This window comes from Colossoma macropomum, unplaced genomic scaffold, assembly GCF_904425465.1.
Source record: "Colossoma macropomum unplaced genomic scaffold, Colossoma_macropomum, whole genome shotgun sequence".
Lineage (NCBI taxonomy): Eukaryota > Metazoa > Chordata > Actinopteri > Characiformes > Serrasalmidae > Colossoma > Colossoma macropomum.
Window position 1 is genome coordinate 13,917,072 of NW_023494801.1, and position 16,628 is coordinate 13,933,699.

Below are 16,628 nucleotides of genomic sequence, written 5' to 3' on the forward strand. Positions count from 1 at the left end.
CAAGAGGTCATCTTCCTCAAAATGCCGCTTAAGTTTGGAATGACTTTTAAGTGGGTTAAGTACAACATATTTTTTCATTCATTTCCATTTAGTTTTAGCGCAATGCAATTTATAACAATTAATTATTAAGTGTTAATGGGAGTGAAAACTGTATCTCATTAATTCCCATATAACAAATAATGTTTTTGTGCTAATCATTATATTCTACATGATCATGAATATAGCCTACCATCGCTACTATTAGCCCTTATATAAATGCACATTTATCTATTCATTACGCAAGACTTGAGAAAATATTTCTTTAGCTGTATGTCTCCATGAGGCCTGTGATATGTATGTTGAGTTTCTCTCTTATTCTTCTGTTTTTGAAATTCCACGGCTCTCAGAGGGTGATTTTTCCTGGAGAAGGGAAGGTTGCTGATCGAGATAAGGACTCATGCCCAGCTCCACAATATCCTGGCAGACATGGTGACATAGCTCAAGGTTTTTTTTAAATGTGAAAAAATGACTTCTTCAAGAGAACTCGAGACTATTCAAACCTTTGGACCTGATTGAGTGTGACTGTCGCAGGAAAGCGCATCAAAGATCAGCATGTTTGCTGACTTAGTTTAACCAAAGACATTCTGCCTAGATGCAAGAATTTATCTTTATTTTGTCTGTGAACCATTCCTAGTCACTTTCACAGCTTTTATTCTGTAACAATGAATTAGAAACTACAAGCATGTCTGGTCTAAATTACATCTGAATTGCATAAAAGTATAACTGCTTTGTTTAAATCTGAGACCGCATCTCATGTTAGAAGTGTAAAACCACAGATTAAAAAATAAATTCTGGCTCTTTAAAAAGGAACCGCATGTTTTTTTCAAAATCTGCATAATTAAATTGTTAAGATGTAAACAAACTCATTCAGATGTGAAATACACTATTGTAGAGAAACTTCCCTTGTCAGAATTGGTTACAGAAGTGGTGAGAGAAACCAGATGTCTGAATCATCTAATGCCTGTTAAACCTACAACACAGAAATTATACTATTACACAGCATGGTTACTTACATGCTGCCTGAAGCATGGTTTTACAATAGTTGTGAGATGGGATTTAGGCCTAAAATGTATTTAGTTAAAGCCATTCATGGTGGAGAGGTACATGCAGGGCACTGTGGAGCAAAAATAATACTCAAAGAAAACAGAAGCCATGTGTAGGTTAAATGGTGTTTTGGATTGTAAATAAATGGTTATATTTGCATTTTAGATTCTATGACCCTCGGTTCCTATTGCCACTGTAAAGAAATCAGTTAGATTTCTCTACCATGAAGCATTTCACATCAAACCAGACTGACTTCATATTTCATTATGCAGAAACATGAAAAAAGCGTTGAATTTTCCTTTAAGCAGATGTTGAGGCCCCATGTTATGTCCTGAGGTAGCTTGTAGGTCAGTTTTGAACCTGTTAACTTCTCAGAATTTGGACGCCAAGAAATGTAAGTTTCTGTGCTGCTTATGCACACAACAAACCTACGCTGCCTGAAGAGAAAAGCCAACGTGAGTCATCTGAATGACCAGTTCAATGCGTTTAAAGGGGAATCCCACCAGTGTTTCTAAATTTCTGTGTAATTCAGTCATTAAGATGTAAACAAAGTCATTCAGAGCAGAATTTAGATTTCTTTACAGTGGTGCCGATAGGAACCGGGGGATGCGATATGTGCGATGCAAAAATTGCTATTTTATTTACTATTCAAAACCACCAGTGAACCTTCATGTGTTTTCTGATATTTTATGTGTTGCTGATAAAGGTAAAGTAAGTTTTATTGGGAGCTATTTTGCCTCACGACGCCCTACATGTACCCCTCTGCCACGAATAGCTTTTAAAAATGTACCTTTTAGGCCAAATCCTTACCGCAAAACTTTTGTGAAACAATGTCTCAGACATCAGGCAGCGTATTCATACCCATATAATGTAATAACTCTCCGTGAGGGAACTTTTAGAGGCTTTAAACACTGCAGGCGTCTGGTTCCTATCAGCACCACTGTGAACAGTTCATCCGTTTCTCTGTAACGGAGCGTTTCACACCAAACCACAACTTTGTTTACATCTCAACCATTTAATTATGCAGATATTTTGAAAACTCAGCTGAATTCCCGTTTAACATACAGGTCTTCCACAGGGATATTTTAACTCAGCACTCCTCACATTTGCTCTTCTGAAGGAGAAGAGTCCCGCCACAGCGCAGGCCACAGCGTTCTTGAACACATTTCTGCTGCTCTGTTGTGCTGGTAGCAGTTCCAGGAAGCCGGGCGCAGAACTATTTGACCATCATGCCGTGCGATAGGCTGACAAGTGGATCCAAGATGGCGTAGAAAGTAAAGCTAGGTAAGCGCAGACTTCCTCCTACACCTTTTCATCCGTGCGCCTCTCAAACATTAGGAACCGGTGACTCGTCTCGGTTCTCGGACGAAATTATAGACGGTAGCTCACTGTACGTGTGAGAAAACCCAAACGAGCGCTGCTCTCCTGCGCAGGAGCTTTCGCAGCACAATAAGGGCCTTAGCCGCGACCCTCCGAGCAGGCTACATAGCGTTAGCTCCCTCGCTAAAGCCACTAGCTGACTCGTCTGCCCGACAACCTCTGAGTTAACGGTGCTGTATCTTTTGCTGGCTTGTTTATGGTGGCGTAGAAGGTATCAGCTGGTTGTATAGTGTGGACATTTTGGTGTTCAGTGCTTGGCGTTGTGCGAACAGGGCTTTCGGGGGCGTCTGTAGCTCAAGGCCGTGAGAAGCAGCCAGCTACAGCCCGCAGACCGACCGGCGACGTCGCGGTTAAGCCGAAGCGGAGCTTGAGAGCTGCGGTGCTGCTTAACCAGCAGCACTTTATTGGGCTCAGAAAGGAAAGGAGGCGAAAGTGTGAGAACTGTAGCGTTAACGGTTCAGTTCAGTTCAGCATTTACTTGCATAACGCTTTATGCAACAGACGTTGTCCTAAAGCAGCCCTATTTGCAGAAATTCAGGTCCAGACTTCCAGAGCAGAGCTATAGTGAGAGAGAACTGCTCAGAAGCTTGAGGGAGGAAAAACACGAAGCTCTAAAAGGAGCCAAGACTCCATCCTACCTCGGGCCGCCCTGCATAGTGGAGTTGCAATGCAAATAGTCAAATAGTTTATAAGTAGCGGTCTGCGCTGCTGGGTGATTCGGGACTAACGTTGAGTGTGTCGGTGTGTGGCTGTCTGCTGATACGTTGTTGTCGATTCGCCTGTTTTGCGTCGTGGTACAGTAAGGCTAATGTTAGTAGTTGTTTTTTTTTCTCTTGCACTTGATGGACATGCAACACACACACGCCCACACACACATACACTCAGACGGGACATCTATTATTAACTGACCCGGAATCCAAAGATAGGCTGTTTATATTTTTCTAAGTCTCTTGTGTTGCCTTTTTTGGTGTGATCGGGCTTGATTAGATGCGCGGTGCGCACGTGCATGTTATAGTTTGTTTATGTACTTAGCGCTGGGCAATAGATCGTCTACGCCGATATACCGTGATATTGACCAACATTGATGTTCTGTAAATTCAGAAACGGTCTCCTTACCCTGGACGTAGTCCATCAGCCATTTGCTTCTTCACTTCTAAACTGGATCTATGAGGCTATCCTTGCTAACAAACACAAAGTCAATAGTCACCCAAATCTTTTTAAATGCATGCCCAAAACGTGTCTTAATCTGCACAAACCACATCCAGCCCCTCATTAAGGTCATGCAGACTTGTCAGTGTGGTTTAGGGCACAGTATGACTTACTGTGAACTGCAAAAAGGAACAAAACTTCGCCATGTAGCCGAACACTGCAGGCACAGTTAGGCAGTTCTGTACAACACCAGTGTTGTTTTAAAAGAGTGCCCTCAGCATTCAGCTACAGTTTTGTTTATTTTATAGTTCACAGTAAGGCATGCTGTGTTTTTGCCAAGGTTTTCCTTTAAAGGTATTTACAGATAATGAGCATTGTAACATTCTATTATTCTGTCCATGACTGTGACTTAAAATAGTAGTATCTTGCCAAATAGTTTGTTTTTAGGTTTGTGCACTTTACATGCGATCTCCAAGACCTGACAGTTAATTACATTGTATATCATGTGCTGGGGGTTTCAGATTGTTTTGAAAGAACAGTTCTAAAGACTAAAGAACAAAATAAATAGAAAGTTCACTTTCTGTCATGTCATGTTTAACATTTCCAATTCTGTGTAAGCTTCCCTTCGGTGAGAAGAAAACAGAACAAGCTTGAGATGAGAGATTCTTTTAGTGTAGAGTACCTGTACTCAGGAAGCATGGGTTCTTTAACTTTATTAATGCAAAGTGAAGTAATGTAAAACTGCAATGGCATAGTATTTGGAAAATATTGTAATATAAAATTTTATCAGTTGCTTTTTGATAGCTGCCATAAAACTTTGCTAGCACACAGCTCACCTTAGCTCTTAGCTCGCCTTACTTTATGAGGGAAGGTATAGTTCCCTTAAAAAGGGCCGGCCCTGAATTTTTTTTTTTATTTTTTTTTTGGCTGACCTTGATTTAATCTTATTTTACTTATGATTGTACAAGCTGTAGTGCCTTTTTATAATGTACATTTCAGGTTTTCAAGTTTAAACAATATTGCTGTTTGGGCTATGTGTATGTAATCCAGTTAAAGCATGGTGTTCTATAGAAAACTGGACTGAAAAATATTAAATATGTAGTTTATGATGGTGATTTGTGGAGCATTCCTGATTTGCTTGTTTCAGGCTGGAAAATGTGGAAAACTAGTTGGAGAGATGTGGTTATACTCCGACTGAGTCCAGCTGGAAATTGCAGTTGCGACCTAATTATTATGGAAAAGGGAAAAATGACTTCAGTCTTTTGTTCAAGACATCTACTCTGAGGCCTCATGACTTCACATCAGTTGGTCCACAACAGCTGTGTACTCTGACGTTAGGCATGGCATGAATACCAGAAGTATGAATAAAATATTAATATGACCACTCTTGACTTTTATATATGCTGGACATTATCTGAAAACATGCATATGTTCAGCTGTTTGGGTATTACCTTTCTTTAAAGAAATGATCAGTTATAATTTTTAATCTCTTTTATTAAAGAATGACATCAGACTATTACAGTGACTGTTCTGGTATGGGTTTTTTCTGGATACATGTTTTTGCTGTCAACCAAACAGGCGTCCTCTTGGCCTAGATCATTCCTAAATTGCGTACTTTAATTGTGCATTAAAAGTAGCCCACCATGAGCCACAATAGAATACTTCATGATATGCCTTCGTCGAATTCTTTAACTAGTGATATCAAAATGCAGTTATACTGTCTGTCCCATAGTTCATACTTACAGTATATAGTTGATATCCCTCAAGTGTATATCCCACATTTCAGTGCCTTGGTGATGTTCTAACATGTTTGTTGTTAGTGACTAACTGTCCCACAAAGATGCGATACGTATCTGCACACTGGTGGTCTTAATAAGTGCTTTTTTTCTAAGTTTGGAAATACACAGCTGAACTGTGCACTTAAGCAAGACCACAAACTACAAGTGTTGACTTTGTGGACTCCATGACTTCATATTTTGGCTCATGAATAGCTTGATACTTTGCTTTTGAGAGCAGGGAACATCTCCAAACTGTGCAGGTCTGTGGTGTTGCTAGACTGAACTTAGAACTTTACGTATGTCCCCCTCCCTATAAACAGACACTCTGTCCCAGAGTCATGGAGGACAGGAGGCCACAGAAGTCATGTGAAGAAGCCATTGGATCATTAGTGAGGCGGGAGTATGAGGCGGCGGTGGCCCACAGCACGGAGGCCCTGCTGGCCTTAGCGCCGTGCCCCCCAACCCCCAACACGGCCCTCCTCCGCAGGCGTGCTCTGCTCTACCGGATTGCAGCCCTGCTCCAGCTGGTGAGCTCCTAGTGTGCCAGTTCCTCTGCTCAAGATTACTAGCGTGCATTTTCTTTGGTCATAGAAATTAGCGTGTCCTTTTGAAGTGCATTATTATGTTTTAGAGTTTGTCATTCTTGGGTACATTTGCTGTACCTTGGATTGTGCACAAGATCTGAATTAATAAATACCTAATGCCTAGCAATTGACATTTGGATTTTATTTATTTATTTTTTAACCAAACAGCTGGTAATGGTTTGGATGCAGAATGTTTCCTTATGTTGACAACAAGACTGAATAAGCTAGAGCAAAGACTGGGCATCCAGTCTCAAAGGGCCACGATGCAGTTTGGAGGTTTCTTCTTCAAGTGCTTCATAGTTAAGATGATGAATTGAGTCAGCTTTGTTAGAGTAGGGTAAACATTAGACAGTTCTGTGGCCCTCTGTGACTAGAATCGCCCATTCCTGAGCTAGAGCATAACGTCTGGTGTATCTTACTTCTACAGAAGGACTATGATCAAGCTGATGAGGACTGTAAGCATGGTGAGTTAACTTGAGTTTCCCTTTGAAGAAATGTCCCCATGAAGCTTAAGCCTGTAACTTGTAATGTTCATAGAGTGACTAGTGCCAACCTACGAGATAAAAAGAAATAATCAGATGTTGTACTAGGCAGTATATTCTGAACACTGGACAGTAGAAGAGTGCATGATTGGCCGCATGCGGGTCAGATGTGCTCTAGTCTTGGTGCTATGCACCTTGAGTTCTGCATAGAAGTTTTAACTTTGTAAATGGCTAGACTAGCATCTAATCATTTCCTTACTATAAAATTCTGCCTATTGGTACTGCAGATGGTTTGTTTCTAAAACCAGCCGTCTGTAGTGAGCAGCACTAGCTAGCTTGCTAAGTTCAGAGAATAGTGAATGTATAGAATGATTTTGAAGTTGTTTTTTCAGAGGTGTGCTGGATTCATTTGATTTATTTTTTAAATCATTTAGCAAAATGCTTGAATCACCCCACAATTTTTTTGAACATGCTTTTTGTGGTGGTGCTTTGCGATTAAAAAAAAAAAATGACAGGCCTGCCTCAGGAAACAGCAGTGGCTATCATTTAGTGGCTATCAAATCCAGGAGATGTTGTATTGGAAGCTAGGTTTGCTCTTAAATTGATGTGTCTGTGTTTTTTTCTGTAGTGCTTGCTGAGGAGTTGGGGAAGGGAGAGGGGAGTTTCCGGGCTGGGCTTCAGAACATGTTGCTGGATGGAAGCCTACAGGAGGTCTTCAGCATTCTCTCGAAAGCGCTGTATGGAGAACCGCTGGTAAATTAACCTACTTCTCTTTTCTTATTAGAACTGCAGTACTGTTCAAAAGTTTGTAATCACTTTCACAAGTTTGAAATCACTGAGTGCGTTTACATGCACTCAATAGTCCGATAACTGCAGAAAATCAGATTTTGTCAGTAATCTGATCAACACGTTTACATGCACTTAAGTAATCAGATAATGGTGAAACTCTGGGTCCACATGAGTCAGGCAATAATCGGATTTCTGCTTTGCAACCAGCCAGTAGACTCACAGAAGGAGACGTGACGTAAACATAATGTAAAACTCAAACTTCATACTGCAGCTTTTTTTCAAGCATCGCACCACTTTACCTGAGAATATGAGCTTACATCATCTAGAAGATGAAGAATATTTAAATCCTTTATTTCGTGTTTGGTTTCAGCGCCACTCCGACAGTGTTTTGCAGCCATCTTGCGACATCCAGCGTTTGTTCTCGCGCATGCGCAGACTGAGAAATCCAGTAGAAATCGAAGTACGAATATACATGCACTGAGAAATCTGATTACAGAGCTAAAATCCAGCTCTCTTTATCAGATTTCTTAATCGGATTTCTAGATCGGAGTATGGTGTTTAAATGACCGTTTGAATATTTGGATAACTGCAGAAATCTGATTATGATCGGATTATTGAGTTCATGTATACACACTCAATGTGTTTAGTAGTTTTACTGCAGGTAAATATATAAAATGATTCTAATATGCTAGTTCTTTGCGCTTCACAAAGTTCAAATGTACTATAGGAAGCTCAGAAAATGTAACATAGCTGTTTGTGCATCATTTAATGATCAAATGCATTTATTAACTTTGTGTAAATCTACATTGTAAAAGTTGTTGATGAAATTAAAAATGATTGTCAGGTGATTCTGGATGTTTAAATGGTAACATTCTGAATTTTGATTAGTGTATCAGACTGTTTCAAAGTGAGCATTAAAGCTGAAAATGTGAAAACTTACGGTTCTAGTCAATTGTTGGGTTAGGTAGCTAACTAAAATGTTGTAATATTGTTAGATGTAAAATATTGTTAGATGGCTAAAACAAATCTCTCCATCTGTTTAAGAATGGAATTGTGGCTAAGGATATGACGAGGTTGAAAATACTCCTCTCTGAAATTGAGGTAAGTTGATGTTACTTTCATAATGGTTATATCTGTATCCTGTACTAGAGATTGAGTTCTGCCAATTGAGGCATGTCTAAACAAGTCTCAGACTATGTGCCATAACATTTTCTCTCTACGCTTTCGTTTTAGTCATGCAGAGCAAGACACTACCTATCCTAGTGTTTTTAATTTAGTTTTACTCAGTTTTGTAAGGCTGTGGGGTGGTTTTTTGGGGCTTTTTTCGAAATATTTTGAAATATGAGTTTGAGTCATAAAGCATGTTTGAATGGCAGGCCGTAAACAGTAAGATGGTGACAGAGCTGCCGGAGGAGAGCGAGGAAGGTGAGTTTCTTCTACTGACCATTTCAGTTTCACATCAAAAATCAAAAGTCCATTTTCAGCTCTGGTCTTATGACTCGTAGGGCTGCTTGGGCGTATGCACTGACTTACTATGTCTCTCTTTCTCTTCCCCTTTGACTCTCTGAATCTTTGTTCGTGTGGCATTCGGCGCAGATGTTCTCGAGGGCTGGCAGTTCCGGCCTCCGCCTCGAGGGGTCACTAGCAGTGAGGAGTACACATTGTGCAAAAGGTACACTTGACCTCCTTCCTGCTGTTTCTGTGCTTGTATGATGTATAATTTGAGTTACCTTTTCTTTTAGTTAACAGAATTACAGTAACTGAGAGGAGGTTTTTTTCCTCTGGTTGACTTTTAAGGCAAGGTCTGATGTATGTGAGAATTTGTCATCAGTGTTCACTAATAAATTTTCTTGGATTTAGTAGTTTATTTCTTGAGCAAGATGCAACCTGTTCTCTAATTTCTATAGCAGGGTTTTAATGCATCACTATGTGGAACCTTATGTTTAATCTCTAGTTTCCTCTGCACAAGTTTGTAGAGCAGGATTGAAGCGTAACTATGTTCTTCTTGGCACGGTTGGAGAGCAGGTCTTTAGTATTCTGAATGGTCTACTAATAATGCAGCTAGTGTGTGTTATACAGCTTGTGTTTTATATATAATAATTAACTGGAATATTCTTGGACGAACATTGGCAAGTGTAAATCTCAATGTCTGCTACAGTCAGAAAATTGAGGTCCAAATACTTAACTACAAGCAGCGGATGTGGCTAACATTGGTCAGCTTGTTGGTCGTTAGGTAGCTAACATCGAAGGATGTCAGACACTACATAGGACATATGTTAATACTCCATTCAGTGCTCTTCTATGTCGGGGGGCTAAATAACTGCTGAAATCTGGAAATGTCTTCCGAGTACATTTAAGGGGGCCGTTGTGGGCAGGAGGTTGGGAAACCAGCCTTGTGACCAGAAAGTTGCTGGTTCGATCCCCAGAGCTGACAGGGCATGACTGAAGTGCCCTTGAGCAAAGCACCTAACCCCCAACTGCTCCCAGGTGCTGTGGATAGGGCTGCCCACTGCTCTGAGCAAGTGTGCTCACTGCCTCCTGGTGTGTGTGCATTCGCTAGTGTGTATGTGGGTGTTTCACTGCACAAATGGATTAAATGCGGAGGTGAATTTCCTTGTTGTGAGATTAATAAAGGATAACTTATTATTACTTATTGATCAAATTGTTACTAACGGTTTGAAGCACTTCAGCAATTGGCAGCCAGAATTATACACCATAGCTAAGTGTAGGCCTGTCACAGTTATAACATAATGGCCTAATCGCAATTATTTGAGATGAACACTCTGATTTAGGCTGACCAAATAATTTTTCACAGTTGTTAGATTTTAATGTGAATTATGTGCATTAGGCTGAGGCAAAAACGTCAATAAAAGGAAAAAGTAAATGCATTCATTGAAACATCGACTGAGTCATGAAGAGAAAATATCAGCCCTAACTTGGTGCTCTTACATGATAAGAGGGCAGCTTAAGTAAAGTTGCTTTATTTGTTAGCCATGTAGCTAGTTCTAATGTTTTAGCATTTAAACTAGCAAACTAGCAATTGTTTTTTTGCTGTTTTTTTCACTCTAGTGAAAAACATAGATTTGCTGGAATCCACACGATTCTTTGTAACTGTAGACATTTGTCTACTACTGCTAAGTTTTTAGAGCTAAGAAGCAAGATAGCTAATTGACCAGTTTTGCCACTTTACGCTTGTACTTCAAAAGCTCCATACAGTAAACAAGAAAAGACAATTAAGTTGTTAATCGAAGTAATTTGTATAACAAATACTCATCAGCTAAAATTTAATGATTGTGACAGGCCTAGCTAAGAGTTATTGTCTGAAAACAAGTATGCATATTAGACCGTAGCTGTGTTTCTATAAGGGTGTTTTCACACTTTCAGTGGACCCTTTCAGCGGTTCAGTCAAAGGAGCTTGGGGCACTTTTACACCTACCTTGTTTGGTATGGACTGCTCCAAATTTTTCTTTAGTTTAGTCTTTTTTGACTTTGAACACTCCACCCATGTTCAGGTCCGATCCAAACAACTGTGGTCCAAAAATTGGGATAGCAGGTGGAAACATGTTTTAGTGATGAATCGCAGCAAACGAGGAAGTTTTGGTGTCAGAGCATGTATTACTGAGTGCACGTCAGAACTGTAGTGTGTGCTTGATCTGCCTGTTTTGACTCTAGATAGACTCTTGTAAAGTTCTTGCAGCACAAGTTTTTCACATGATTGATTTTCACATGGACCACAGAACGTATTTTTGATAGGTTGGGCCAGGCATTGGCAACCTCACTGGTCAAGTTCAAACTGATGCATAATTAAAACAATCGATAATAAAGAAGTGGAGATCTTTATGAAGCTGATGTTATTGTTGGAAGTGTAAGTGTAACTGTTTTTCTATGCAGGTTTCTAGAGCAGGGTCTGTGTCGGTACGGGGCTCAGTGCACATCAGCCCATTCTCAGGAGGAGCTGACTGAGTGGCAGCGGCGCTATGCCTCCAGACTCATCCGCCTGAAGCAGCAGCAGGAAGGGAAGCACTACACGGAAAACTACATGGAGGCGCTCATCGAGAAGTGGATCAACTCTCTTAGTCCAGAGAAAGTGGTATGCTGTTCAGCAAAGATTAGTTACTGCATACACCGTTTCCTCACAGTCATTTAAAGAGTTCAGTGTTAAAGCAACCATACTATTTAGTACAATCTGCAGTTTTGAAATATGATTGTGATGGTGCAAAGAATAGACCACAATGCTTTTGAGGAAATTCTTGAATCAAATGCCACCTGTGTGATCAAGGTGTTTTTTTTTTTTTTTTTTTCTCCTACCTCTGATATCTTTGTAGCTCAATGACTGTGTGGATGGAGTTACAGTGGAACATAGCTCAGATCTGTCAGTCACTGTCAACACCAAAAAATCATCCCATTCCTGGACGTTCTCACTTTACTGCAAGGTAAGTGCTTTTAAATATTTCCCATAATACCAACTTTCTTAGAATAACTGGCTCATTAGTATATAGTAAATTTCACCATTCAGAAATAGGGACAATGCAAGGATATGTATCGTGATCATGGTAAATTATGTCAAGATCAGCTTTTTTGAGCATGTTGTGGACAGTGGTGGGCGATATACCAGTTCTTCTCCTATACTGGTTGAAATCCTTTTTAAGGTAGTTTTATCATTACTGTTATACCCGTATGCCGCAATTAAATGCAGATAACACAACATACGTACAATGTAAAACAAGCTCTCATGCAGTGAGTTGCAGTCTGAGGTAACTTAGTCCACTTTGTTGTTGAAGAAGCAGACATTAGAATGAGAGTTAAAGAGGGAAAAGAGAGTTGAAGGAGACGCTGGTCTCTGTTAGCCTTTAGCCTAGCGTGTAGAATACCACCTACAGCACCCCTCACTCTGCCAGCTGCTTTAGATGATTCTGTGGCTACAAGCTGAGAGTCTCTGCAGGTTCTAATAGCCTGAATAGCTTGTAATATTTACCAAGTTCCAGCTGTGTCTGACTGCTGTAAATGAAAGCTTGAGTGCAAGAGAGACAAGACTTTTAGATGTAAAACAACATTCAGCAGCTTTTGTTGGGCTCAGAGAAGCTGCTCTGTGCTTTACATGCACTCACCTTAATCTCAGTGGGGTTACAAAGCAATATTGGCATCTATCTGTATATTGTTCATTTCTGTTTATGCACTATGCTGTGATATATAACTGTACTTAATTCTATCAATTTTTGGCTGTACCACCCGTTGTTGTAGTGGTAATCATATAAGGCAGGGGTTTTTAATTAAAATTCAGTAGTGTCTGGTTAGAGGAAAATTTCCTTTAAGCAAAGGTCCGGAACATCATAATGTCTAACTTGCATTATGATTCAGTGCCATATACTGTATACTGAAGTAGCCTAGTAGTTATATCAACATCTTATACAGTCAACAACTGAATGTCAAATCAAATAAAGTACAATTTAGTAATATTTCAACAACGTTTATTGTCAGTTTTCTCTTTTTAGAGTACGCCATGTGAAATAACTTCCCTCTGACTCACTTTCTTCTCCAACTGCTGTTTCTCATCTCATCCCTCCCCTGTGTGTGCGTCACTCACTCGAATCTCAGTGCTCATCGTAATGCACAGATATGATTGGCTGAGTAGTGTCACGCGTGTATTTACAACACATGCGATTGACTACCCCGTCGAAATTAAATAATTCTCCATAGTTTATCGGTTATAGGTCCAGGTCCACATAGGACAGCGCCTGGGTCCTGACTTGGACCGCGGTCCGCCTGTGAGTGACCCCTGGTCTAAGGTTTTAGTCTATTGTCGGAGGACAGCAAGTCTGAATCCTGATGATATACAAGAGAGCATAATTTGTCCTGTTAAATTCAGTGTAGTGTATCTGTGAAATGTTGTATACTTTTCATTTTTAAAAGATATTTTTAGATATGGCACTACTGGAGCATTACAGCTGATCCAACTTAGCAAACTTTAGGAAAAGGGGATGATCTAAGATTGAACAATGATCTGAGCAGATTAAATCCAACCACTGTTTATTAACTCAAGCAGTCAATAAAGCAAGGCAATAGGACGTCTTAAGATATATGACTTACTTTCCTTGCCAGTTAATTAATGATACACCATGGGCAAATCTTAATTCTGTTTTTTAATTCTTTTTTTTTTTTAACCAATTGAAAGTGTATTGTGAATACTGTGCAAGGGACAGGGACCGGTGGTCACAGAGGTGCTGTATTGTGGCACTTCTTGAGTTGTGTGGAGTTAAGTGCTTTGCTCAAGGGGACAGCGGCAATGAGCAGAGGAAGAACAGAAACATTAGAGCAAGCAGGCCTCCTAAACTAGCAGTGAATCCTAATAAGTCTCCTTGGTTCACCCCATATTTCCTTGTCTGTTGGATTGAGCATTTATGTGGAAACTGCTAGTCTAATGCTAGTTTAGTTCGGGGAGACATGAGTCATTAATTAAATGTACGTAGCCATGACGTAGCTAAATCCGATTTTATTACCCAGAACCCAGGCTAATGTGACATTAGGAGTCTAGCTGAATCACTCTCTGCCTGAACAGGGTATCGAACCTTTGATCTTCGTTGTTTGGAGTGATGGTGTTGTAGACTATTCTGCCTGTCCGTTTGAGTGGGTTGAATGGCACACGCGTTAAAAAAAATAGTGCGCTAAATTATCAGCTGCTAAATATAGTGGGGTCCAAAAGTCGTTCTTTTCTAATTTAATGCAGTTTTTTTCATCACAAATTATGTTCTCAGCATAATAGTTTACAGAAACGTCAGAATTTCTTAGTATTTGTCCATCTTTTTGTCCCGCTTTTTAATGACAGCATGCACTTGAGCTGGCACAGACTCTGATCAATAACAGCGAGAGAAGCCTCTGATGAGTAGATCAGATCCACCTAAGAGTTGTCTGAACATGAGCTTTTTTGAACAAAGACATTAACATGGTAACTTCACAAGGCCTTAACATGGGCATTTCACACATTTGCTTAAATGTGAACAGTGAGCTAGAAATAGTGTAGAATCTTCAGTATTTCATTCATTCTGTTGTTTATTTACAGGATTCATTTAAAACAGTCTTAGATTTTCAAAGCTGGACCCCACTGCATATTTTTCACCCCTCTTCAGGATGTATTTTATATCCATCCTCATTTGCTTAAGTGTTAGGGCCTTACATTCTAAATGTCCCTTAATTGAAAGTGAACTGAGTAAGAGATGGAGGGTTAGTTATCATCTGTTGGTGCCTTGACTTATCCTTGGTGTAAAGCCCACAGAGCTGACTCATTTCCTACATGATGATCTCCCTATATGACTAACCCCCTCCTCTGCTTGACGTTCCCAGCCTGCTCGCACCCTGCACCGGATCGCCCTCCTGTACGACGCCAACAGGCCACATTTTTCCATCATGGCTGTTTCAGCGGGAGACACCTCCACCCAGGTGCCCCAGCAGGTGTGTGAAGGCGGATGTCAGGAGTGGAGCGGAGCAGGCCTTGTGCAGAACGGCATGGATCACTGCCTCTACACCGTGGAGGTGGCCTTCAGCACCGAGATCTTTGGGACCTTCCGGCAAACTGTGGTCTTTGACTTCGGCTCTGAACCTGTGTTAATGCAGAGGGTAATGGTGGATGCAGCGTCCATTGAAGGTACAGTGACATTCGGAGTCCACTACAGGAGATTATTCTTTACTTACTTTAAAAGGAACACTAGCATTTTTTTTTTAGCTAATCTCTGTCTGCTGCACCTGTAGAGAACTGCTAATTTACCATGGACATTATTTGGCATGGATTAGTTAAGCAAATGTAACTGGATATACTGTTGCTCCAGTGTTTGAAAGTGGAGTAAAACTTAAGAACAGCTTTTGTACAGCATTCTCCCATGTCTCTCATCCTAAGGCCTGTATTGTTGGAGGGTAATAGATGTGTAATGAAGAATGTTTTTGAATTTACATGTCAGTCATTTATTTGAAACCCCAGTTTATTCAAAGAAGTGAGCAACCCATTGGCTTCTATTATAAGCGAGTTCCAAGTCAACAAGTCTTTTTAGTTCTTTTTTTAAATAATTAATGTGGACAGTTATTGTCAGTTGTCAGTTATTGACAGTTAGTCCTGTCACAATTATTACATAATTGCCTGATGACAAGTATTTTCACTGATTACATTTATTTTCCACAGTTCTTAGTTTTCACAGTCAAATTTTTGCATTGTAAGAAACGGTGTGAATTGGTTGTTTCCGTCCATTGGGTTGAGGTAGATCCGTGTAAATAAAAGAAAGCAGAAAACACATTTATTGTCATCATTAGTCTTAAAAAAACAACAGAAGTTCTAACTTCTGACTGGTGTCATGGCAGCTTTAGAGGGCAGCAGTGAGTAATATTTGAGCTTAAGCTGTTTGTCGTCAGTTGGGAGCTACGAATTATTAATAGGTGCTAAGCTAATCAGCCAGTTTGTCCACTTTAGGCTTGTACATCAATAGTTACATACACATAGCTGTGAAGTCTAAAGGTTTACCAGTTTTTTACTTTTTTGTCTTCTGTCTTTGCTGCAGTTTCGCGGCTGTGAATGAAAATCTCACAGGTTTTCACACTCTTAAAAAAATGTTTTAAAGTTCTGGTGCACTCTGCAGTGTCTTTCAATAACAGCCCAAACTGGACTCAGCTACTTGCAGTTCACTGTTCACTGCATTATTGTCAAATACAACCTCTTCAAATTAAAGAGAAGTACTGATTTTGCACATTATTATTTACAAAGTCTACCAAAACAGATGCTACGGAAAATCAGCCAGTGTTTAAACAGCGTACATATGGAATAGAAAATCCTCCTGAATACAGCAGCTGTTTAGTCTGATGTGTTGTGAAGTCTAGGGGAGCGATGCGCAAAAAGTGGACATGCTGCAAAAAAATATTAGAATATTAATCCACAATGCTGGAGTAGTCTGTAAATAACATTTAGCTCAAAGACTTTATGAATACATGGGACTGACATTTGCAATGCTCTTGCTTGCCCTGCAGACCTAGAACACTTGTTGCAGGCCCGCCAGCAGCTCCTGATGACAGCAAAGCGCTGGGATTCGTCCTGCAAGACTATTGTGGAGTTTGTCCCCAGTGAGAACATGGAACTGGAGCGTAGTCTGCTGAGCCGTTATCAGATTCCACTCTCTGCTGACCAGCTCTTTACACAGTCTGTGCTGGACAAGTCTCTTACTCGTGAGAACTACCAGTCGCGCCTCCACGACCTGCTCTACATCGAGGAGATCGCTCAGTACAAGGAAGTCAGCAAGTGAGAACTTTTTACCTCAGTGAGGTCTTTCACTTGGCGTTTGTGCAGTATGAGCTTCCTGGAAAGGACAAAAATAATCCAGTGTGGTTATTTTAAGAGAGGCACAAGTTTC

At 40.3% G+C, this 16,628-nt stretch overlaps 1 protein-coding gene across 1 annotated transcript in view; it reads left to right on the forward strand.

Moving 5' to 3' along the window:
* The first annotated feature begins 2,264 nt into the window (after positions 1–2,264).
* The window catches only part of helz (helicase with zinc finger), a 62,567-nt gene continuing 48,203 nt past the window's right edge, over positions 2,265–16,628 (forward strand). The window contains exons 1-11 of the mRNA XM_036589168.1: positions 2,265–2,367; positions 5,711–5,917; positions 6,402–6,438; positions 7,085–7,209; positions 8,290–8,346; positions 8,622–8,670; positions 8,842–8,917; positions 11,137–11,335; positions 11,571–11,678; positions 14,584–14,884; positions 16,249–16,516. Coding sequence (XP_036445061.1) covers positions 5,729–5,917; positions 6,402–6,438; positions 7,085–7,209; positions 8,290–8,346; positions 8,622–8,670; positions 8,842–8,917; positions 11,137–11,335; positions 11,571–11,678; positions 14,584–14,884; positions 16,249–16,516 — 1,409 coding nt within the window. The 5' untranslated portion in view covers positions 2,265–2,367; positions 5,711–5,728. The remainder of the gene's footprint in view (positions 2,368–5,710; positions 5,918–6,401; positions 6,439–7,084; positions 7,210–8,289; positions 8,347–8,621; positions 8,671–8,841; positions 8,918–11,136; positions 11,336–11,570; positions 11,679–14,583; positions 14,885–16,248; positions 16,517–16,628) is intronic.